This window comes from Diplotaxodon limnothrissa, linkage group LG13 (assembly GCF_057381915.1).
Source record: "Diplotaxodon limnothrissa isolate DT_005_m linkage group LG13, D_limnothrissa_male_GT1.1, whole genome shotgun sequence".
In the NCBI taxonomy this organism is placed as follows: domain Eukaryota; kingdom Metazoa; phylum Chordata; class Actinopteri; order Cichliformes; family Cichlidae; genus Diplotaxodon; species Diplotaxodon limnothrissa.
Genome location: NC_140608.1, coordinates 21,549,456 through 21,575,817, shown reverse-complemented (window position 1 = coordinate 21,575,817; position 26,362 = coordinate 21,549,456). Strand labels below are relative to the sequence as shown.

Genomic DNA, 26,362 nt, shown 5'->3' with positions numbered 1-26,362 from the left:
GTGTGTGTGTGTGTGTGTGTGTGTGTGTGTGTGTGTGTGTGTGTGTGTGTGGAGGCTGCAGCATTGATGGTGGGGTTCTCTGAGATTTGAGTGGGCTGATCCTTGCACTGGACACAGCGGCCAAATTCATCGGCTCACTGGACACCTCCAGGAGGACTCAGCAGGTGGCCTCTTGTCACCATGGAAACACTGGCTGGGCCAGGGATACACTGGGGCCAATTACAGGACTGTAAGCCTGGGTGGTCAGATTTATTGAAAAATGGTCAGAGGAGCAACTGTGTCTGTCCACTGTGCACATGGAGACACATACAGTATGCAGCGCAGTGCTGGATGCACCATGAAAGAAGTCAACTGATGAATAACTACAGGAGATTAGGAAAAAGTGGCAACATTTTAGCAGTGCAAAGCTTATCTACCATTTCTTTTTCTCCACCGTTTCTTCATTTCACTTTTTTTTGCACTGCAAGATGGGTTCTTGCTTATTTCTCTGCGTAGAAGCTGAATAATTTGCTTTGCGTATGACTGCGGGCTACATTTTAATTAGCAATTGGACTCCCTTAATTACACTCACTGACGCCTCTTTAATTAATGGACAATCAGGGCTTAATTAACAACAACACATTGCCAAAGACACCGGCAGGACAATGAGAGTTTGGGCTAATAGAGGAGTTTACTTTGTGATGACCTATGCATGACGGCCATTTGTCCATCGATAGCCGAGTATGTAAGCAGATCTATATTTCAAATGTTGTTCTTCAGTTAAAGCAGAAAAAATGGATGATTCAATCTTCACACTTTGATCACTCTGTATCTGACACTGAGTATTTTTTTTTAAATTAAAAACACATCTTTGGCATGCGTTTTCAAAATCAGATTAATCAAATTAAGCTGCAAAATACTGATTCAAAACAGGAAAAAAAAAAAAACGAATCAAATGACAGCAGTGCACCAATCAAAAGATATAAAAAATTCAGTAACTTACTTCTAAATTCATTCACCACCCGTCCTACACGAAACTACTCCAGGACCACAGTACTGACTTTCAAAGTAATTGCAGTCCCAACATGTGCAAAGTTCAGGCTTTTGCCCCCTTTTAATATTCTCGACCTAATTTCAAGTGGTTTTTTTGCTGCTATGGTACAGGACGTTTTTGAAAAAATATATAAAAAATATTCAAAAACATGTACATGTGTTCAAATGGTTAGAATTTCTTACTGTAATGTTAATAAAAAAAAAGTCAAATTAGTCAAATTAGTCTGAAAACCTAGTGTTATTTTAAATAGCTCTATAATAACTCTCCTTCAATCACCGTGAAGGAGAGGTCAGAGGTCACACCCCACTCTACACCCCTAAAATATCAGAATTGATGTAATTGTGTTTACAGACAGAATGACACACATGCTAGTGAAAACATAACCGCGTTGGTGGAGATAATAAACATGTAATTTTAGTATTATTATTACAGTGTGCCAATGTTACTATTAGTAAGACCACCTAATGAATCAAGTTACAAGTTGGGCTAGAGACACTCACAGAGATGACATCAGTGTTGATAGGACTCATCTCAACTACGTTGGCATTATATGGCTCGTCTCGCCACATGGGGGCATTGTCGTTGATGTCCAGGATGGTGATGTTCACCTAAATTCAGCAGGAGAGGGAAATTATTGTCATTAACTGACTATACTGATGCAATATGATGAGCCAAGTCCGATTACTAGTACCTCATAGCTTTTATACTACAGAAAAAAAACATGCCATGGAGCGTCTATGCTGACGAAGCAGAATTTATTGATGTCAAATTATTGGTTGATGAGTGATATAAAATTGTTACCGTGGCAATCCCAGTCTTCTGCTGTGGGCCCACGCCTCCATCCACTGCTCTGACTATCAGGATGTACTCTGACTTCAGTTCACGGTCAAGCAGTGCTGTGGTAGTAATCTCTCCTGAAACACACATGGTATCAGATCAAAAGTGCCAAGAAAGGAAAAAGAAAACAACAAGAACAACAACAGCACACACTCAGAGAGTGCAAACCCCCGCAGAGACAGCTCACTTTACTTTAGCAAACAGTATTATATTTTATATGTATTCATTTTGTTTTATTTGTTCTTATTAAAGGTACTTTAAGAAGTTTGTAGAGTAGTAAAAAAAAAGATTTCTTTTTCTTTTGATGAGGATCGCTGTGGACACGGGGTGCAAGCCAGTCACAAAGTGCACAGAAGCAAAGTAACCAAAAAAAGGTTGTGCATACACAGATTTAAGTAAGCCATCACTTCCAGCATGATCTTACAGTCAAATCTAAAATCAGTTTTCCCTGGTACAAAGACACACCATGCACACACATGTACCTGAGCGTGAGTTGAGACGGAACTGAGAGGAGCCCTCCAGGGAGTAGATGAGTGAGGCCTGGCCAAACTCCCGCGAGGCGTCCAAATCAGTAGCATTCACAAGCAGCACAGTAGCCCCTGCAGAAGGGGGGGGGGGGGGGGGGGGTTAGACATAAAGAAAGTTACAACTCACTGAAGTGAGAGACAGTATCATGGAGAAAACATGTGAAGTCTAGGAAAAAGGAAAGAAGGCAGGGATAGACGAGCAGCAGAGACAGACTGAAATGGCAAACACAGAGCTAGTGTCTTCACCGCCCCCATCCACAACTCGACTGATGGCATGACAGTGAGTGGGTTTATGGATTAGTGGATTATCAGCTTGTTTGGCACAGCCCATACTTGGCACAGACTTGATCAATACCCTGGCAGGCAGAGGGGATGAGAGGCTAGCCAGAGCCGCAGGGTTAGCCCTGAGCGCAGCCTTGCATCCCAAGCCTCGGGCCTTCAGCTCAGGGCCAAACACTTTAGACATAGTCTCCTAAACCTCGAGCCCCGGCCCAAGCAGCTCAGCTATGCGCTCCTTCAAAATCGGGCCCGAGGAATAAAAACTGGCCAGGATCTGGCAGAACTCGAGACAGAGAACAAGGCGGTCAAATATCTCATTTCCCTCTAGCGACTGGAAACTAATCTATTGTCTGGGATGAAAGAGTCTTTTGAATGCATGCATGAGAATGAATATAGCATCCAGTGATTTCCCTTGAATAGTCAATATCCTATTCTGACTGAGAATTTTAAAACATTATGCAAAATCAAAACAAATAAGACAGTGCAGGCCAGAGGATGGAAATAAAATAAAACATTTTAAAAAAGAAAAAAAAAAGGAAACACAGCCCCAAGACAGCAGAGCCATTTGTTGTATATCCTAATAGTAAGGCAATTCGAGTGAGTGGTGACTGTATGTGCAACACATGGTGTTTGTCTGGAGTGTTTAAGTGCTGTGTTGGCTGCGCCGACCAGAAAAATGTATTCTAGCAACTAAACTGTAACCCCAAACGTATGAAATGACTCACCAGCGATAATGTTCTCGGGGATTTTGATGATGTAGGACTGTTTGCTGAACTCGGGTGGGTTGTCATTTTCATCCTGGGGGAGGTACAAACATCAACAACAGCTTGAGTCAATGTGCTAAACAATGAGAAAATGCTAATGTTGCTTAAAAAAGACGAGTTGCTGAAACTGTCGTCACACATTAACACTGAGATTAGCAAATTTGGGAATTAAGACAGTGAGAAGCACAAACGTTTTTAATAGCATCAGTGCTGGTGGAATCTCTTTGAAGATGGCTACTGAGCTGAAAGACCCTATAATATATTATTTTATGACTTCAAACACTTTGTCATGCCGGCTGCTGTTTTCACTGTCCAATCAGAAACTATTTTGTGGCTACTACACTAACTATCCCACCAGTGAATGCAATGTTAGGTGTTTTGTGGCTTTAGGAGAAAGAAAGTAGGCTGGACAATAAGTGGATTGATGCTCAAGCTGAGGTAGATATTAAAAAAGAAGACACTGTTGCAACAATATATGAGAAAATAGTTAGAAACATTATTATTATTGCTTCTAATGGCACTGCCTGAAGCAAAAGAGTAATCAGGGCCTGTATACTGATAGGAATCACGGACTAGAGCGTGCTACAGCTTCTGCTGAAAAACAGACTTTGTAAGAGTATTTACATTTCCTCACAACCTCCCACTCGCTGAATTAGACTATTTCACACCAACACATCCAGTTGTGTGGCTATTCACAGAGAGTTTCCCCACTGTGTGAGCCGCTGAGAAATGTTAACACTTTAACAACAGTCACTGGCACTATTATCTAGCTGGGCTCTGTGCTACGCTGGCGCAAAGCATTGTGTGTATGTGATGCTGCCAGCCACTGATAAACCCCTGTGGTGTGAGTCACGACACTGTGGAGGACAGCAAGAGAGAGAGAGAGAGAGAGAGGGAGAGCATAATGAATTTGGCACATCTCTCCCAGTTGTTTTACACAATATTTCTCTCTCTTGTAGGATGTGTACAGATATGATTACTGTCCGTGCATATCAAAGAATATTCCAACTGGATTCATCCATTCTACCGCCATTTTTTTCCCTCTTATGAACAAAAGGTTTCATGTCTAATTGATGGCTATCATGGGAAATGAGCTTAAGAGCCAGCAGAGAGACTGTTTATTAGTGTTGGGTTGTTCGTTATATTTTTACAGCTGTATTTATTGCACCTTAGCAAAGGTCAATATTCATTCTTTTTTTAGTCAACAAAAATACAATATTACACCTACAACCTGATTAATGTGAGAATTTGGACACATATTAGACAGCTTTCTGTGACCACAGTTCCAACGCGAGTCGTCTTGAACGTGCAAGCATGATGTCATTACTGCCTTTAATTAGGACATTTGAACGACCTCCGTTCACATCAGCATTCAAACATGGTTCAAAGATAACTTAAAAACCCAAAAGCATCATGAAATGAAACCATATAGGTGAAAATTTCCCGTGCATAGCATCACAATACGGTCTGTCATTACATTTGCAGGGAAACATGCATCAAAAGCTCTGAATCACTATCTTGTAGGATCAGAACCCAGAACCTCATGCAGAGTGTTTTCTTTCCTCCATCCTTTAATATATTAAAACATCTGTGATGCAGTGCGGGTGCGAGTAGACAGCTGTGACTTTTTCTAGTGCCTCAAAATAAGACATTTACTGATAAGACTGACAAGCGAACTGGAAGCTCAGATAGCTGCACAGACTGCGATAAAGCTGCAGACAAAGTTGCAGTGAGACACGGGTTAAAAGGATTGAGAAGGTAAACAGTGAAGGAATACTGAAAGCAATATGTAAGTCAGAAACATATGAAACAATCCACCAGATGAGGCTGGTGACACCTGTCACAAACTGCAATGTGGATTTTTATAAGTATAAGGAAGCTCTGTGTTCATTCACTACATATGATATAAGAGCTCTGTGGGCTTCTTTCCTATTTTTTAAAGGGTTTGACAAAAGTGTCTTAAAAGTGGGGAGACTGTAAGGATTTCTGTCGCAGGGTCTGGAATTAGAAAGAATCTCAGCTTTGATCAAAATAGTTACTATATAAAGAAGTTATTTACGTTGTGAAATATTAGTTGCAAATAAAGTCAATAAATGGGCATCTTTAAGTCTTAATGAATTACATGCAGGTTCCACATCAGCTAATCTTAAGAAAGAAAACAGAGGTTGAAGGCCGCTAGGGTACTAGTAACTTTTTTAAAGTTGTGTTTATAATCCTAAAAGTGCCAGCCGCTTAAGCATGCTGCACAATGGTAATGGGGAAATGCATGTTTTCTCTGATAGATTTAGCATTACTAACCTCTGTGACCTCTGTGCAAGCACTCTAGTTACACTGAACTGTTTGAGCCCTCTTAGACCTACCTTTCAGGTTTTATTTCCTGGAACAACTAACAAACCCCTGAACCCAGAACAACTAAACTTCAAATCACATCTGCTTGCGGGTTTGCTGTAAATAACTTTGGAAGAACAGCATTCAAATGTATTTGACATCCCGGGAAAAGATGCCATCCCGTTGGTGATAATGTGAGGTCAATAACATTTTTAGACATAAGCAAGGCTTCATAAAAGCTGCTATATGCCGATGGACAGTACATAGCAAGACGTGACAGTTGTTGCTTAAGGTCATTAGTCTTCATCTAAGAGAATGTACAAAGCACCGGATGGTAGAAAACGTTCACAGCTTGAATAAGGCTGCATACTTGTGATGTTTATATTTGGGTTATGCAGGTGGAAAACATGCTGAAGATTTAACCAAGTCAAAAGCTGTGTACTCGCAAAATACTGCTCTGTGTCTGCATTTGTTGACAGCTGTCAGCAAAAACTGCAGGAGGAACTGATACTTGAACCTCCAGTTGTGGCTGTGTGTCATTAAGTTGTTGCTGTTGTGTGTATGTTGCAGGGTTATACTTACAATCACCTCCACCGTAACAGGAACAGTGCTGTTGAGGGCTGGATTTCCCCCATCTTTGGCCATCACTGTCAGATAGATCATGCCCTTGGGAACCATCTCATAGTCCAGAGGTCTGATGACACTGATCACTGGAGGAAGGTGCACAAACATCACATCTTAGTAAAATTGCTGGTCAAATAATTATTATAATCCCAAATAATCCAAGCAAAAACTTACGTATAAACAATCCTTGGATATCTAATCTGTTTTTAGCTTAACGCGCACACTCTTAAACTCAACCACATCTGCGTACCTGCGTAACCTTCCACCATGATGATACGGAAGTAATCAGGGAAGGCCGACGCTGAAATGATGGTATATGTCAACACGTTGTTGGGAGGAGAATCTTCATCTGTAGCCTGTGATTGGGCACAAGGTGTGCGAGAGTAGACGATGTTAGTGACTTGTGGCTCAGTAGGCCTTTTTATACATCCGGTGTGTCTTAATGGTGGCAGACGTAATGCTGGAAGAGTGTGATAGCATGCTGGCTTAGCGGAATCAAAGGTGTGCTTTGTGCACAAAAGCTTCAGCTTTCTGGATCTGCTTTCTACACATGCATACAGTACATTACCACCTCCACTGCCGGCTTCAGGGCGGTACCTCAAAGCACTCTTATTTTGCCTTTTTACCTTTTATATGGAGCAGTGAGGTGTAATAATGGTGGGGTTTTCCCACCTTGAAAAGGGAGTGCAAAAGAAGCTATTGACAGGCAAAGTCTCGCAGAGTGCGATGGGACAGATGTTGCATTAGACAGTGATAATATTTATGACTATATGTCTGCACAGCATGGGTGTTTTTGAGTCTGAGTGTATATGTGCAGCCAGGAAAGTGTCAGTCAGCGTCGATATGTTATTGGACAGATTAAAGCTGATTCTGGCTATTAGTGGCGCAGGCGTCAATACTGGATGAACACCAACCGAGCCTAGACAAGCCAAGCAGGCAGAGGACAGATGAAACTGTACTTTGCAGGTCTAATCCACAACAACAACAACAACAATGATGACACCCCCTCATTATTCTCGAGTTGGCAGGAACTTAAACACGAGTCCTCCGGCTGTGAGGGGAGTCTACTGGGCCCTCACTGGCATCATTAGAGGCTGGACAGGCTGTCAAAAACACTCACTTGTTTCCCTCCATAACACAAATCTCTCCTCTTTGATTTAACGCCAGAGTGTTGAGTAAGCAATACCTTTCTTCCCCCACAACTTCCTAAGCTGTGGCTTTCTCTTCCAGACCGTCTTCCTCTATCAAATTCCGACAAATAGTTTTGCATTACCACTCAAAGGTAAGAGGAGTTGGGGGCAGCAAATCAAATAGATGAGCGGCTAAGGAAGCAAAGGAATAAGGAGTGTTGAGAAAATGAAAAAAGATTTAGCTAGAAAGCATAAGCGCAGTGGTAGGAGGCACAAATCTCCAAGGCAAAAAGCAAACAACACAAGAGCCTCTCTTTGCTTTGTCTCTCAAAACACCCTCTCCTTCTATTTCAGCGTTCTTTCGTTTCCTCCATCCCTCCCTGTTTTCCTGGAGTACTCTGTATGTGCGTGCGCGCACATTTATTTGTGTGTGCACAAGAGGTTCCAAGGCATACTGCTGACACACACAATTATGCGACCGGCTCCCTCCCTCCCCTTCCTCCTGAGGCGGCGTATTAATATCAGCAGCGTTTAAGGTTAGCTCAGACTAATCAAACACAGCGAGCCAAAGCACTGAGCCTGGCCATCAGCTCGGTTCCCACAATGCAAAAGGCAAACTGCCATAGTGTAACCGTAGCAGCGTAAAGCCACAAGGGATGTAATAATCTTTCTCTTGTGGGTGCAATCAAAGCAAACACTGACCCACTGGTTACCACTGTGCCTGCGCACCACTGCCTTATGTGTGGCAGTGACTGATGGCCAACACAGTAAGCTGACCTGTTCTTTTTGGATACAGTGCAGACAAACATATTACTGCGTGATTACAGTAACAGAGAAGGAACACGGAAGAAAGACGAGAAGGGCAGCAAAGCCAAAAGGTCTGGGAGTCAGATTTGTGGTGGGGTTTGAGTGAGATTCTGTATAGCAGGGTGTAGTTTTTATGTGAATGTACCAAATAAGTGCAAGAGAACACGGGGAAATATTCTGTCTCAGTGCTCAGTGTGTGGAATAATTTCATTTCAAATCAATAATAAATAAACATTATTTTTTATCTTACAACGTAGTTTGTTTATTGCAACCAAACAAACTGTTGCTATGCGGCACTTCAATACCATTATGGATGTTGATCTTAGTCTCGAGTGTTAATATTTAAAACCCGCGATGGTCACAGGTGTATGTTTATGGGGTATTTTACAGCAGCTATAAACGGGACACGTTTACAACACTGTCTTGTAAAGAGCATGTAATTTTGCCAACAAATTGTACAGTAAGCATGCTTTAAAAACTCCACCGCCTTTTGTGTGTAGGTGCTTCTTCGACCTTATGCGTTTATAATCACCCTGATTCGTGCCACTGACTGCACAGTCTGTTCGTTCTCTCGCAGAGAGCCCACGTACGCCTCCTTTTGGAAGAGTGGCGCGTTGTCGTTGACGTCCAATACGTTGACTCGGACCCTCCCCGTGGTCTCCTCCCCACCGCCGTCCTTCGCCAGCACAGTCAGCGTGAAGCGGCGCATTAACTCATAGTCAAGGCTGGCCTGCAGAACGACCCAGCCTGTCTCTTCGTCAATTGAAAACCTGCAAGAGAAAAGTGAGGTTAGAGGCCCATTTTTTTCCTCCCTGTGACTACAAGTGCACCGCACTAACTTTATTTCATAAGATTAATATGGCTAGCTCTGGCTGTAAGCACAGAAACCCCCAACACTGTCCCACGGACCACTCTCTACCACAGGAAATTTACATCTTTGGACTACAGCTCCAAAGGGGCCAATTAATTCTGGCAAGCAGCCCCTATGAAACTAGAAATCCAGAGAGTAGTTAGAAAATGACACAGCTCTGGGTGAGAGCCCAGTAGTCCCATGCAACTGGCACCCAAATCTTTTGTTTGTGAAAGGGAGCCAATCAGGAGAAAGCTGGCTTAAGAGATGGAGAAGGTAGCTAAAGACAGATTTTAAACTGTCATGCAAAGCTGCTCAAATATATATAATACAGAGTTGTGAGCAGGGAGGTCCCCGTATTGTGTTAAATAAATAATTAAATTATTTTGTTAAAGACAGAAAAATATACATATTATAGGAAGCCACAGTAATGGTGGTCTTTTAAAACACTGGCGATTATTAATGAGTGAATTATGTGAGTGTTAGTTTTTCTAGGTGTTTGTGGCCTGAAAAGAGCAGACGTTGAGATAAGCGCCAGACATTGTTGTAGCTCAGCTGTCTCTGGTGATGCTGTGTGCCAGAAACAGTGCGGTACAATTGTTAACAAGGGGCCAAATAAATGAAAAATTAATGTGTTTGTGTGTGTGTTTTTGTGTGTGTGGACTGATTGACTATGTGTAAGTGAGTGTGTGTGTGTAGCTGTGTCTTACTGGTCTGGCTCATCAGTGAAGTAGTACCGCACAATCCCAAAAGTGCCTGCATCTCCGTCTGTGGCCTAGACGGGCAAAAAACCCCAAAAAACAAAAAGAAGACACACATTTAAAATCATGTTTATTTTTGTTTATTTGCTTCCCAGTAAAGTTTTACAGTATGTTCAGTTCCTGTCGTTTGTCGATTTAAATTTTTTATCCTGACTTTTTTTTTTTTTTTTTGCTTCTCATCCACTTTAACTTTTGAGTCACTTTCAATTTCAAGCATCATTTGGCTAAACTATTTTCATGTGGAAAAAAAAGTTTTGTGCCATGTGTCTGTGTACCTTGATTTTCTGTGCTGTAGCCAATTAGGAAGGGAAGTTAATGTTGAACTTTTGCGACATGATAGCAAAGACACATTATAATCTTTTTTTTTCACAAACCAGCCATGAAATATTCATCCCATTCGAGACAATGTATCTGTTATGCTATTCCTCTGCATACATTTGTGCCTGTCTGTGTTGAAGTGTGGGGCAGCATGAGCTCACTTGTCATGACTGCACTTTGCTCCTTTTCCTAAATTTCTCACTCTAACAGCTGTCTATGACTCTCTGATAAAACATGAAAGCCATGCTTCACGCTCCAAAGGTGTTGATTGGATTAAGTCTGATGGGAGGAGTGATACATTTTCCTCACCCGCATGACCCGCAGTTGCCTTAAAAGCAACAACAATTGCTGTCATAAGTTTTGCAGATAAAAGGGGTGTCAGAAGAAATACCATAGAAAGAGCAACACTTTTAGAAATCTTGTGCTTAATGAAATGCCACATTAAAGCAATCTGTCTTTGAAAAAACACACACAAACACACACGCCTGCTTGTGTACACGTGAACTGGCGTTGTGTTGGCGCTGATGGATCGAGGCTGGAGAGGGTGTTGTAATAGAGTTTCACTTGAGTGCCTCTACAGTCAGTTGAAGGGCCAGACTCAAACGTGTCTGCAGCCTGCTCTGTCAACCACAGTGCTGGTCTCTGTGATTCAGTGATGCCCCGATACCGACCTTATTATGTGGACCTCTGCGTACACGTGTGTGTCCAGAGTGTGTGCTTTTTTTTTCTGGAACGCAGCTGTGACATGTCCTTGTGAGCGCGGATAGCTGCAGCTATCAATGTGTTTTCCACTTCCTTCTAAAAATTACCCTATGCTGTTTAGCTGAAGCTTGTAATTTCACAGAGCTTCGAGTACATTGTCCAGGATGGCAAATCGATGTTTCTTTTTAATGTCCGAACGGCCCTTTCTCAGTTGTCAAGTGTAATGGAGCACATCCTGCTGAACAAGTAGAGAGCGGGTTGCTAAATACAAACGGAGTGTTTGGAAATCCAGTCAGGTTCTAATGTTAACCTTTGAGTTTTCATCTATTGAGTCTGAATGACTTCATCATTTAATGCCGCTCAGCTGGCTGCCCCCCCCCTTCTCCGTCTTTGCATTCCAGCCCATCCCTTCTCCACTATCTTCCCCTTTTGCCTGCTGTCTTTTCCTCACTTTCCTCCCTGCATCCGAGCGCCTTTCCACGTTCTCCCCTCTCCTGCACGTATCTCCCTTAGCACACCCTTGGCCCTCGGTGCCTCCCTCCCTCCCTTTGCTCCCAGGTGAGTGACAGGCCCATAAGTGCTCCAATGATAGTGGCAGGGGTGTTAGCGTGACAGCTATCGAGGCAGTGACAGGAGCCCGAGCCCAGCCTGGGAGCCAATGTCGCTTCTGCTGCTACAGCCGAACTGCTCTCGCTACGACAGACAGACAGACGGGGCAGAGCGAGAGACAGGCAGGGAGAAAGAGAAATGAAGAGAGGTAGACGGCATCCACTCCCGTCCAGTCATTCACCAGCCAAACAATCGCCATGGTCCAGTCACTTTGCCAACTGTATGTCAAAGACTTTCAACTTTAGCCACAGAAGGCCCTCAGCAGATGGACGGCAGAGACTGGTTGGCAGAGGGATTTTGCAGCCACTTAGCATCCTGGGAATCGGAATCATTGACACCAGTGTATTATGCACTTGCCCCTCGTTGCCATGGCAGCTTAAACTTCTTTCTTAGTCAGTGAGTTGGAGGTGATAGAAAAGTTGAGGTGGGGTGCACAGGGAGAGAGTGAGCGTAGGACTTAATGAGGAAAGAAATGACATGGAAATAAAGCTGGGCAATGTGCCTTACTAATGTGACTTAAATCCTAGCAGACAATTACAACCACCATTTAAAGTGCAGTGATGGTTCACGCGGATAAATAGTTTTCATGCTAATGGATTCATGAAACACGACTTTTTAGGGAGCCACTGAAATAACTGAAAAGAGAAAAACTCAAAAAGAAAAAAAATAAACTGTAAAGGAGGCATTCTGGTAAGTGAATGCTGTATACCAGGATAGCACAAAACACTTTAGGTATATCACTACTGTGTTCTACTACTGTGTACAGACTATGGTGCAGATGTACTGATAAATACCGGGCCTAGACTGTAACAGCGCTGAGGAGGAGGGCACTGAGGTATCAGAGTCAGCGTCCTGATCAGAGTCCAAACTAAATTGTTAAGAAGTTTCTGCACAAAGAGTCACAGTGCTGCTGATTGCCACTATAAACTCTGCAAACCCTAGGGTCCTCAGGCAGTAACTACAAAGAAGAAATTAGTTCTCAGTTGACCAGTTTGGTTAAATGATGTGTTTCTTCACATCACAGGGGCAGAGCCAGTAGGCAAACACAGTTCTGTGTGTGTGTGAGTACCTGTGTATTTACCTTTGTATTTTGTATTGGATGGTGTGTGTATGTGTGCGCATATGTTTGTGAACATGTGAGAAGGATACACATGGACAGAGATTCATAGGTTCATTCAGTTTTGAGGTAAAAATGCACCCAAACCATTTACAGTATAAACAGCTATTATTACACTCAATTGCTTTCAAGAGAAAACGGAAATGAGAGCTTCCCCTCAAGGATGGCTGAGAGACAAGGCTAGTCTGTGTGCGTATGTGTGTAAGTTAGGGCTGGGATTGAGGGAGTGGGGGTTTGCAGGGCCGTTTTCCTTAGCGAGGAGGTTAAAGCTGCACGGGCTTCTCTATCTTGAGTGAGCTAAAATTTGAATTGATTGGCTACCAAAATTGCTTTTTCTGCAGGAGCTTTGGAGGCATGGAAAAGGAAACCAATTACTGCCTGTCAAAGCATGCTGTCAAAATAGAGATGACCCCCAGTCCCAACACAGACAACCTCCTCTGTCTCAGTGTTGCACACCTAAACACAACCACAAAGAAGGGATAGCAAATGCGGACCCACATGTGCACATAAACAGTAAAAGTAAAGCTGTCCAGTCTGTGAGAGTGACTGTGGAGGAGGCGGTCCACAAGGTTATCGTCCTGAACTTGGGTTCCTCTGCTCTGGTTAGGTTTCCACACTACTGATTGTGGCAAAATCATAGATTAACATTCATAAATGCTACGTAAGAATTAAGGCCCAGAGAACAATCATTTAATCAAACACTCCTACATCATTGTGAATACTTAAATCAGTACACGTACAGTACGTTACATGTACAATGTTCTTTGTGAATAGATAGTGCTAAACAGTTTTTAGTGTAAATTTGTGCCTTTTGTTTTACACAATGAATATGGCGCTTACAAAGAAGACGAAGAAGAACCTCTTTTGCCATCTCACTATATACGATATATAATTAAAATAAAAAAAACATGATAATTTAACATCCATGTCTATTTTTCTATACATAAGTAAAGTGAAAAATGGACATAGTTATATATAGTTATAAATAAAAGACAGAGGTATTTTCAGGTCTGAGACGTAAAACCAGTACAAGGTGTCTTAAAACTGCACTTTTTTTTAAAATGACCAGCAGGTAGTGAGTCCTCTGGATGCAAAAAGGGTGGTATACAAGTCTTTGGTAAAACGGCCATCGGCTTCCTTGTCTGTAACCTCAGGCTCATTTATCACGTTGTTAGGCAGTAAGCGTGTAGTGTCGGTTTCACAGTCAGATCGCATGACGCATCCTTTTTCAAAATAAAATGGCGATGGTGAACCGTACTTCACTAACTGTCAAAATATACTTCATTAAAAGAATTCTGTCACAACAGCTCTGCTTGTTAATCATCAGCAACAAACTTACAAACCAGCAGTCAGAAGTGATTAAATTGCTTTGAAATACTGTATACACATGTCACATGGTAATATCTTTTGATATGGCCATGTGGTCCACATAATAAGTGAAGATGCCCTTGCTAAAGTTTAGGAACTCCACAATCAACATTACACAACTTCTTTAATGAACAGATTAATGCAGGCTGTAGTGGTCTAAATTAATCAGATCTAATTGACATTAAAAGCTTAATTAAAGCCAGTGTTTCCTGTGTTGTGCATTGGTGGAGTAATGTAAGTGAACTTACACTACAAAGTTTGGGGAACACCGAATTGCTTTGTTCAACTTGAATGCTGCTTTCTGGAACTTGAAATTGTATAAGCAGAAGTAAATGGTTGGATGGATGGATGGATGCAATGCTACTGCAGACAGGAGAAACAAAATCAAACTAAAGCTGTTTCATCATACATATAGGTGCATTATTAACATTATTTAATTTAAGTTGTTTTAAGTTACAGAACAATGTAATTCCATCCTTTAACAATCCTCTAAAGAACATGGATTTAAAAAAAATTGGCGAGCTGACTTAATTATTCTGTAAATTAACATCAACATAACTGACAGGGGACAAGTCAACAAGTCACATTCCAACCGAAGACGTGTGAAAAAGTGAATTAAATAATTTAAATGTAATTTAAATAATTTAATTAAATAAACAGGTGTTGGCTTTCACTCAGATCTCTGTTTCTATGCCCACAAACTAACATGGGACCGTATAGAGCCTGTCTGTGTCTCTGATCAATTCTACAGAGCAAGACTCAGCAGAGCAGCAGCCTGGAAAAAGCACAGAAACTCAGATACCACGTCGGGGCTATTCAGACATGTGTCCAATTAATGATCACATATCCTGAACATCTACTGACTCAACACTCCTGTGACTGAGCTAATGAGTGAATTTTATACATTCTTCTTCACTTTCATATCGGACACACGAAGCTGTGCGATAAGACACAAAACTCAAACCCCAACAGCAAAACTGAAATGAAATACACCTCCCCTCCTCGGATCGCACTAGGACTGACCGCTCCTCTCTCCAGCTGTGACCTAGAGCACCTGCTTGGGGTTGATGGGAGCTGTGTGTGTGTGTCTGTGTGTGTTTTTCATGGCAGACACTTTAGTGCAATGAAGATGGCGAGTGTACATTTACGACTGCTTTATTTCTTCAAACCATTAACAAGCAGGTGGGGGTGCTCAAAGCAACCGCCGCCTGCCGACAGGATTGAACTGCCTGCTTCTATTATCTCCTGACCACCCAGATAACAGCAAGACAACGGGAACGAGAAAGAGATAAAAGTTTAACGCTTTTCTAACAATGTCTCCAACAAAGAGGAGGGGATGCTTTCACGGCACACTGTGGCAGCTTGCAAGATAAATTCTGTCTTTGCATGAATATGTAGCCACTTTATCATTTTCCATATGTAGACCTCTGGAAAAGAAGTCTGTGAAAGTGAGAAGAGAAGCGAGGAGTAAGACAGAGAAAGAGAGATGACTCTAGTGTGGGCATAAGCTATAGACAGAGTTTGAGCTTAATGCAGTTCTCAGCGTCTGGCAGCTTCACTTTACCAGCAGGTCTTGATTTCCCCTCCTCTGTCTCCCTGTGTTCCTCTGGCCTCAGTGATGAAGGAATGACATTAACACAAGAACAGGGAGGATGTAGAGACACGATAAAGAGTAAAGAAAACTCTACAAAGGTGATGTATGCAAAGGGAAAGACAAAAATGTGTCTATAAATAAAAGTAGTAGAACTGAGGTCAACAAATTACACAATGACAATGGCAACAGCAGAAAAATGCGAACAAACAAACAAACAAACAAACCAAAAGTACTTTTAGATTTTCAGTAGTGATTTATATAAATGTAAAGTGAGCATCATAGAATTTAAGCTAAAAATATGTTAATTTGAAACCTTCTTCTTGAGTCTTGTATTAAAGATACATTATTTTCACATTTTATAGACCAGCTAATGCTCTGACTAAACATCACTTGTAATTTTAACACCTCCTGTGACCAAAAGCTTCCAGTTCTTAACAAATATTTCAATATTGTCCAGATAAAAATGAGCCAACATAGAAATCAAACTGGAACGGGAGCTTATAGTGTACCAACTCCTGGAAAGCACTCGCTTTTCATAACTCTCAGCGTCTGTCGATTCACCCTCTGCGCCGGACTCCCATTCACAGCCCATTTCACAATGTCAGGACACCCATGATGAGGGCCCCATTATTAACAGAAACTCTGTATGAGCATTCAGTAGCAGGAGAGAGCTGGTTTTCACCCCTTTTATTACAATAATGAATTATAATTGCTGTTGTGACTATTACCCTAAAAAACGCCTGTCTAAACAGTAGCGGTGGGTTCATCTGCAACTGTAATTTAAAACCACCCACTTGAGGCATTTATCACTGTGCCTTAAAACGCAGAGCATCTGCACAGAACTTGTAAAACACACATCACGGGAAGGTTACAAGACAGAAGGAGAAAGCCGCTAATACCAACTATACGAGGAGAGAAGGGGGAAGGCAAACTCCAGTATGCATAATGTGCATATTTTCAGTGCTCGGTGGATAGAAAGCACGAGCACTAGAGAACGTCATCCAAGCAGAAATGGGCAAAGAATCACAGAGCGAATCAGAGCAACACCTGAAAACCATTAGCAATCTAATGGTAAAACAGAAAAAGAGGAAAAAACAACAAGAACTGAGGGCATACGATAAATAAGAAATGAAAAAGGCAGATTTTCTGAAACCCAAGGAGAGGAAAAAAAAATCACAGTGATTCACTGATACGAGCAGCTGCTTGGTTTCCCCAGGGTAAGGAACAGACAGAAGAACAGAGCGAGAGAGGGAGAGAGAGAAAAAGACCCAGACAAAAGAGTAAATCACAATAAATATTTATAATGATAAGTAATGCTGCAGACCATAAATATTAAAGAGCCGCTGCTTTTGCGCATGTGTGTGTGTGTTTGTGTCTGTGTATCAGTGCGCGCTGGTATGTTAAGCATAAGTGTCCACGGGGATGCAGGAGCGGACACTGAGTAATGCATTTACTAACATTGTGCATAAGCTCTGATCAGATGAGCTATGAATATTAACCCAAAAAAAGCATTTCAGATTGGCTGTTTGGCACTTCTTTTCTTTTTTTAAACAACTAGGAACCAACATGCATACATTCATTAGCATAGGTATAAAGAATTACCCGCCCTCTTTACATACAAGCCACTTTCAGCACAGTATTAATATGCTACACAGATACAAAAACATTTTCATTCTTAGGAAGCACAACAACACAACAAGCAAGAGAGAAACTACTATCAGTCTCTATGTAGTAAAAAAGTAGGGGATGAATCTTGACTGGACGATCCTCCCTGTTATTGTTGTTCCTACATGGCAGATCCAGACTGTCCTACAGCATTACAGAGGGTAATTTCTCACTTTATTGCAATAGCAAAAATGTTTTCAAACTGAATGAGCCTTTTTTTGACCAATAAAAGAGCAGATTCAACTCCGATACTAATCCAGGCATCATGATTGTCTAAAAAAAAGCTTTTCTTCTTTTCAGTATAATGATATTACCTCATTGCTGTCATATAATGACAAGAGCTTTCTAAAAAGCTTAAATGATGCTTAAAGCCAGGTTAACATTATTATTGTTGAGTCCCTAGGCGGGCACATATTCAGGTAGATACAAATACAAAGACTGTATGGATCAGTGAATTTTTCGGACATTTATGATGTTCCTTAAAATTATGTAAATTAGCTGGCTGATACACCAATCAGGTATCACACTATGGCCACTTAGAGGTGAAGTGAATAACACTGATTATCTCTTCATCATGGCACCTATTAGTGGGTGGGATATATTAGTGAGCTAATGAACATTTTGTCCTCAAAGTTGATCCTTTAAAAGCAGGAAAACAAAAGCACAAGTAGTAAGTCAAATAGTAATGGCTTCACAACTTGGTCAGAGCATCTCCAAAACTGCAGCTCTTGTGGGATGTTCCCAGTCTGCTGTAGTCAGTATCTATCTAAAGTAGTCCAATGACAGAACACTGATGGATGAGCCACAGGTTCATGGGCAGCCAAGGCTCATTTGTGTACATGGGGAGCGAAGGGTGAACCAGGGGGTTCAACCCAACAGACAAGCTACTGTAGCTCAGATTGCTAAAACTATACAGTGTCCATTCTGACAGTACACAACAAACAGTGTACCACAGTTTGTTGTTTGTGGGGCTGCCATGCCACAGACCAGTCGGGGTTCCCGTGTTGAAAGCATCAACACGGGAGGCTGTAGCTCAGGTGGCAGAGCAGGTCAGCCACTAATCAGAAGATCGGTGGTTCGATCCCAGGCTGCATCCTGGCTGCATGCCAAATATCCTTGGGCAAGATACTAACCCCGTGTTTGCCTACTGGTGGTGGTCAGAGGGCCCGGTGGCGCCTGTGTCCGGCAGCCTCGCCTCTGTCAGTGCGCCCCAGGGCAGCTGTGGCTACAATGTAGCTTGCTATCGCCAGTGTGTGAATGGGTGGATGACTGAATGTAGTGTAAAGCGCTTTGGGGTCCTATGGACTAGAAAAGCGCTATACAAATGCAGGCCATTTACCAAGAGTGAGCACATGAGCATCTGAACTGGACAACAGAGCAATGGAAGAAGGTGGCCTCGCCTGAGTCATGTTTTTTTTTTTACATCTAGGGAATGGCTGGGTGCGTGTGTGTTACTAGGGAACACCTGGCACCAGGATGCATTATGGGAAGAAGGCAAGCCATTCAGGTAGCGTGAACTGGACCATTGAGCAATGGTCTGCTGGGAAACCTTGGGCCCTGACATCCATTTAAATATTACCTTGAGACTTTTTGACATTACCACCTACGTAAACATTAGTGCTCCTTTTTATGGAAACAGAATAGCTGGGCTGGACGAACATGTCCGATCCATTTGGACTTACAGGATCTGTTGCTAACATCTTGGTGCCAGACAGCACAACACAACTTCAGGGGTCTCGTGGAGTCTGTGCCTTGATGAGTCAGAGTAGGTTTAGCAGCAAAATGGGGACCAGCGCTACATTAGGCAGGTGGGCATAATGTTGGTGTATCACTTAACATGATTATCTTAAGGTATATCTATGATATACATGATAACAAAACTGCACTACACTGCAGGTACCCAACAGCCTCCTAGAAGACACACCTATGGTATCAATTTCAAAATCCTATGTTGCCTGGTTCTCGAGTTATTGCATTCAAAACTTTGCGTGTCCACACCGCCTGCCTGACCAACGAGGCCTGGCCAATGAGATGATGACCACGTGTAAACTCAGTTGGTCCTTACCAGGTCTTAAAATTAGTTAAATACACGTTCAGATGAATAACAACACATGACATATTAAACTGGGTCATTACTTATTTAACAACCATTAAACAAAAATGGAGAGGCAACCTGGGAACCTTCCAGTCACCGAGATAACCACATACGCCTCTGTATACCACAGTACCCTAGTATCAAATCTGAGGCCATCTGTCCGACAGTTAAAGCTTGGATGAAATGACTTCACGCAACATGTCAATGATCCCAAGTTTAGCAGCAAATCTACAACAGAGCCACTGGGTGGAAAAAAAGAAAGAAAAGAAAAACAGAATCAAGGTGCTGAAATGGCCCAGTCAAAGTCCAGACCTCTACCTCAAGGAAAGTGTGCATAAACGAATGCCCACAAAACTTAATAAACTGAAGCAACGTGGCAAAGAAGAGTGAGAAAGAATTCCTCCACAACAATGTGAGCCTAATAAAGTATTAAAAGAAAGTGATTACTCCAAGTTATTGCTGCTACTAGGGTGTAATTAGTTTTTCACACACTGCTTCTGCATTTTGGCTTAGTTTTTGTTAAATAAATAATGACATTGTAACATGTCATGTTGTTCATCTACGGCTCTATTTAAGTCATTTTTGAACGTGGTAAGACCCAAACAATTTTTTTAATCATGTGCTGATATAAAAACATAAAGGTATCATATTATTTATTTTTTCACATATGTACTAATTTTCACATATTCTAATATGTGATTACCTCATTTTATCTTAAAGTTTGGAAATAAGGAGAAACCACTTACTTGGTTCTGACCAAGAGGGGAATAATGCAAACCAACAATGCAGTAAATAATCTTGTCAAACACTTATTTACCTATATGTGTGTTCAGTAGTTTCTAGCACAGTGTGTAAGTATGTGTGCCTGTGTGTTTGCGGCTGCATTTTGAAGATGGCCCACCAGGGTACACTGATTAAGAATGAAGGAGTTATCCTTCTGTTTGGTACAAAAACATAATTTGACCACCATCTGTTGCATTTTACAGCCACCTGACAGAGAGCACTGTGAGTTCAGTCTAGCCTGGTTATACTGTGATACCAGGGGCACAACTCCAGCAACTGCTGGTAAAGACTGAGACAGGTATGCAGAGTATCAGAAAAATGACAATGCAACTGCTGTATAAACAAGTCCAGCAACAATTAACAGCACAGTTGCATAGAGCTATAAAATATCAATGTTAAGTAAAAATGTAATAAGTGAAACACTAGCAAAGGTCTTTATGAATTAATTTATTCACAACTAATGTTCCATCTCAGCATGATTTTCTGTGCTTGGGGATCAGGATAATTTGACCTTAACAGTCAGGTGATAGACAAGGTAGGTTATTATTTTACCTGGTACAGACCGACTTGAGTGGAATTTGAAGTGTTCTAGCATAAGATGAATATAGCCTAGGCCACTTTTGAATTCCTGCACTTTAAAATTTATGGCCAGAACAGAATATTCATTTAAAGACATATGATTCATTACATTTTACAAAAGGATCATGAGCTTATTTATCCTTTCTCCCCTTTATTTTCTCTTTGAACATTACGAACCAGAAACAACAGCTTGATGGATTTAACATCTTCTTGTGCCTCACTTTGGACATATTATCACTTATTTTATAAATACATGCACTGCCAGAGCCAAAATAAATATGTTATCATTCACACAAACACACGCGAGGCAGACGAAGCTTGTTTGCTCCGACTCCAGCATGAAAATAAACACTATCGGTGTTTTTCACTGGATCACAACCACTCTAACTTACTGTCTAAATTACTAATTAACTACATTATGACAAACCCACATAGGTAAACAAATCTATACAAACAGATTATTAATATGAGTCTTACAGAAAAGAAAATAGAGAAGAGCCAAAAATAAATAAGGACTTTGGTTTTAGATAAGATAAGATAACCTTTATTAGTCCCACACGTGGGAAATTTGTTTTGTCACAGCAGGAAGTGGACAGTGCAAAAGTTATGACGCAAAAATTAGAATACAATAAGAATAAATACAGTACACAACTGTACAGAATAGAATAAAATAAAATACTATATACAGTAGAATAAAATAAAATAAATATACAATAAGATAAAAATAGAATACAAATACAAATACTATATACAACTGAGTAAAAATACAACGATGACAGAAAGGATTATTGCACTTAGTATTATTGCATATGTATGGATGTGTGTGCTTGATCAGTTAAAGTCTTTATTATGGAGTCTGACAGCAGTGGGGAGGAAAGACCTGCGAAATCTCTCCGTCCCACACCGTGGGTGCCGCAGTCTCCCACTGAAGGAGCTGCTCAGTGCTGTCACAGTCTGCTGCATGGGGTGGGAGATGTTGTCCATCAGGGATGACAGCTTAGCCGCCGTTCTCCTGTCACTCACCACCTCCACTGGGTCCAGAGGGCATCCTAGAACAGAGCTGGCCCTTCGGATCACCCTGTTCAGTCTCTTCCTGTCCCCAGCAGAGATGCTGCTGCCCCAGCAGACCACGCCATAAAAGATAGCAGAAGCCACAACAGAGTCATAGAATTTCTTCAGGAGTGGGCCCTCCACTCCAAACGACCTGAGTCTCCGCAGCAGGTACAGCCTGCTCTGCCCTTTCCTGTAGAGGGCGTCTGAGTTATGAGTCCAGTCCAGTCTATTGTTCAGATGAACACCAAGGTACCTGTAGCTGTCCACAGCCTCAATGTCCATACCTTGGATGTTCAGTGGTTGCAGTGGAGAATGCTTGTGCCTGCGGAAGTCTACCACCAGTTCCTTGGTTTTACTGGCGTTGATCTGGAGGTAGTTCAGCTGGCATCAGTCCACAAAGTCTTGGGTCAGACCTCTGTACTCCTTGTCGTCCCCATCAGTGATGAGGCCGACTATTGCAGAGTCATCAGAGAACTTCTGCAGGAAGCACTGGGTGGAATTGTGGGAGAAGTCTGCAGTGTAGATGGTGAAGAGGAACGGAGCCAGAACCGTTCCCTGTGGGGCCCCCGTACTGCAGACGACCCTGTCCGACACACAGCCCTGAGTCCTCACATACTGTGGTCGGTCGGTGAGGTAGTCCAGGATCCAGGTAGTGAGGTGATGGTCCACTCCAGAGTTCACCAGCTTGTCCTTTAGAACCGAGGGAAGAATGGTGTTGAAGGCACTGGAGAAATCAAAGAACATGATTCTCACAGTGCTTCCAGCGGTCTCCAGGTGAGCGAGGGAACGATGTAGGAGGTGAATGACGGCATCATCCGCTCCAATGCCAGGCTGGTAGGCAAACTGAAGTGGGTCCAGTGATGAGCTTATTAGGCGCCGAAGCTGAGCCAGGACCAACCGCTCCAGGGTCTTCATCAGGTGGGATGTCAGAGCCACCGGCCTGTAGCTGTTGAGGTCCTTGGGGCGTGAAGTCTTTGGCACTGGTACAACACAGGAGGTTTTCCAGAGCTGTGGGACTCTTCCCAACCTCAGGCTCAGGTTGAAGAGGTGCTCCATCACCCCACACAGTTGGTCCGCGCAGGACCTGACAACCCTCGAGCTGATGCCATCTGGACCCGCTGCCTTCTTGCCATTAATCCTCCTCAGTTCCCTCCTAACCTGGGTGGTTGAGAGAGACAGGCTGGAGCCTTGCGTTGAGTGTGTATTGGATGCTGTTGTTAGGGGTGGGGGGGAGTGAGCAGGGTGAATAGAGGAGGTGTGAAGTGTCTGAGGTGGAACAGCAGCAGTGGGGGTGGGTGAGTCTGCAGCCGATGTTGCAGACTGCCTCATGGCTGAGTCAAATCTGTTGAAGAAATGATTCAGTTCATTTGCCCATCTCACATCCCTCCCAGGCAGAGAGTTCTGCTGTTTGTGGCCCGAGATGGTTCTGAGGCCTCTCCAGACTTCACCAACGTTGTTTTGTTGAAGCTGGTTCTCCATCTTCTGCCTGTAGCTCTCCTTCCCATTCCTTATCAGTCCCCTCAGCTCTCTCTGCACCCTTTTCAACTCCTCTTTGTCTCTGGATTTGAAGGCCCTCCTCTTCTGCTTGAGGACGGTTTTAATTTCTGGGGTAATCCAAGGTTTGTTGTTGGAGAAACACCGTACAGTCCTGGTAGGTACAGTGTTATCCACACAGAAGTTTATATAGTCAGTAATGCATGTAGTAAGGCTGTCGATGTCCTCTCCGTGGTCATCACAAATCACCTCCCACACAGTCGACTCAAAACAATCCTTAAGAGCCTCCTCGCTCTCCTCTGACCATCTCTGTACTGTGCGGGTGGCTGGTGGCTCCCTGCGCACTAAGGGCTCATACCCAGGGACAAGGTGCACCAGGTTGTGATCAGATCTGCCCAGGGGAGGGAGAGGTGATGAACTGTATGCCTCTTCTGCATTGGCATACAGTAAGTCCAGTGTTTTATTGACTCTGGTTGGGCAGGTCACATACTGGGTGAAGGTGGGCAGTGTGGAGTCCAGTGAGGCATGATTGAAGTCCCCTGATATTATGAGAAGGGCTCTCGGTGATTGTGTTTGCAGTCTGCTGACCACAGAGTGGAGAGAGTCACAGGCTGCATCCGCGTTGGCCGAGGGGGGGACATACGCTGTTATCGCGATAACATGCGAGAACTCCCGGGGCAGGTAGTACGGACGCATGCTAACGGCTAACAGCTCAATGTCTCTGCTGCAGAGTTGCTCTTTTACAGTGATGTGCCCAGGGTTACACCATCTGTAGGCATCTTGTGTTGACCTTGAGGGTGTTCAGAGAGATTGATGTGTCCATGCATATATACATTGACCAGCCATACAATCACAGGGGAAAAACAGTAACAGGTGAGGGGACTAATTCCTGGTCATTCTGCTACAATCCAATGGTCTGCTGGGAAACCTTAGTGCAAGAGATTCATTTTACTTATGCTCACTCCACCTAACACAGTGTTTGAATCCCTAGCCTCCCTAATGCTGGACAAGGCACTCTAGAACTGCTTAGGAAAGTGTTGCAGAACACAAAAGCATCCAAACCAACGACCCGAGTAACCTTAGCTATCCCAGATCCCAAGAGGATGCACAGCAAACACACCTGTTCAATGGAACAACCACCAAAAAACCTACAGGCCCCAAAGGGTCAAGCTCTGACCCTTCAGTACATGGAACCAGGGTCTCTGCATTTGATGTCATAGCATGTCTAGCAGAAAGAATGTGGCAGGAGATTTTTAGGTTCTGTGGATTGCTATATTTTTCCAAACATAGCCTGTTATGACAGTATCTTAGATTTTGCAGTATTTCCAGTTAGTTGTGAAAGGCAATCTGCTGTACCACTCCCAGCAAGTACATTTTCCCTTTCAGTGTAAACAGATCTGCCTCCAGGTCTTGGCAGGGTCTCTCCGGGTGATCTGCCGGGAGCAGTGGGTCTCTGTGGTTAGCATGCTCCTCAGTGCAAGTTTTATTTTCAAAACTAGTTCATTCAGTTGCTGACTCAAGCTAGACTGTCATATACTCCACTGCACGTGCCCTGAATTTGGCTACTCATAGCTGTCCCTTATGTAGACCACTGAGGACTGTGTTTCTTAAACTTACAGCAATGACCAGGTATGCCCTCTTCATGCCTGTGCCAATATATTATACAAGAATCTTCCCGTGGACACTCTAAAATCACAACATCATTTATGTGACACATTAATCCATCCAGACCTACAACAACCTCTGACATCATGCTCTTTTAGAATAGGGGCCAAGTGATGTCATAAAGGTTGTTGGTTTAGCAAACTCTTTAGCTAGAGGGATTTACAAAAGACCCATGTTATAGTCAAGACTCAGTGAGCTTAGTGAAGTCAACACATATGTAAGGATCACTTGTCTTTTTAGACACCACCATCATACTGCTATCCAGTGGTTCATCAACTCTCCTTACTCCAGTCTTCTCCATTCACTCTAGGTCTTTCTTGGCTTTCAGAGTTAGTGATAAGGGAATCCATTGTGGGGTCTTTAAAGAGAACAGCATAGCACTGGGTTTCAGTTTGACGGTAAATAGGTGCTACCTCAGACCAAGACCATTGCACACCTTCAAATATTTGTTCTTCAGCGTCTCTAGGCTGACACTAACTACTTGAGCTACCAGGCCTAGCACCTCAACAACAGGTATGCTGAGCAGAGAAGAGTGCAGATGCCAAGGAATATGTTGTCTTCTTCCTGAACCTTATACACTGCTCTTGATGAGGCACACACTCTTTTATAATGGCAGATCGAACAGTTTGCTGGACACTCCACTTTTGGGGTCTGAGGGACTTTTCCACATTTCTAGCATTTAGACAGTCTACTAGTCTATACATGTTACTGGCTGGGCTTTTTTCCCCTCTTATTGAGTTTCTTCTTCTCGTGAAGATGTTTATCTCTGCTCATAACGCTATCTAACAAGCATGTCTCTCTTTTTCCCACAGTATCCCACCCACGTGTATATCTTTATATCCTAGAACCAGCCTGTCTTTGATTAGCTCATCATGAAACATGCAACATAATTGCAGCGTTCTGCCAAAGAATATAAATCAGTAACAGATGAGTCCACAGTTTCATTTTCTCCTTGTTTTCTCAAGTTAAAGGATGATTTTTCATATACCACATTTGTTTTGCCAATAAAAAAGCTGTGGAGTCCATCTCTCACCGTAGCATACTGACAGACAAGTTCAGCCCCTCCTCTTGGCGTCCGCTTCATCACCCATGCAGTACATGACTGAATGTTTACCTGGTTGTCTTCTGATGTTGTGTGGAGATTACTAGCTTGCTGAAAACACTCAAACTATCTACTCCATTTCACCCATTTCTAATGTTTGCTGAAGTCAAAAGGCTCTGGTGGCTTTAGCCGAGTGTCACACTTGGCCTGGAAACGGGGCCTTATCCACGCCCTGCAGCTGCTCTAACTCCATTGTCTGCGATCTCACCCAGGCTTTTCCAAACGCCGGTATATACTATCCCACTTGTCACACCATGTTTCCTTACCATTTAAACTCA

The 26,362-nt window shown here is 42.7% G+C and overlaps 1 protein-coding gene across 1 annotated transcript in view; it reads right to left on the bottom strand.

Annotated features, from left to right (window-relative positions):
• Positions 1 to 26,362, bottom strand: part of cdh23 (cadherin-related 23) — a 184,809-nt gene that overhangs the window by 45,715 nt on the left and 112,732 nt on the right. Inside the window, exons 13-20 of the mRNA XM_085369492.1 lie at positions 9,890 to 9,954; positions 8,862 to 9,099; positions 6,643 to 6,748; positions 6,351 to 6,478; positions 3,402 to 3,474; positions 2,353 to 2,469; positions 1,835 to 1,947; positions 1,534 to 1,641 (exon numbers count right to left, since the gene is read on the bottom strand). Coding sequence (XP_085225618.1) covers positions 1,534 to 1,641; positions 1,835 to 1,947; positions 2,353 to 2,469; positions 3,402 to 3,474; positions 6,351 to 6,478; positions 6,643 to 6,748; positions 8,862 to 9,099; positions 9,890 to 9,954 — 948 coding nt within the window. The remainder of the gene's footprint in view (positions 1 to 1,533; positions 1,642 to 1,834; positions 1,948 to 2,352; positions 2,470 to 3,401; positions 3,475 to 6,350; positions 6,479 to 6,642; positions 6,749 to 8,861; positions 9,100 to 9,889; positions 9,955 to 26,362) is intronic.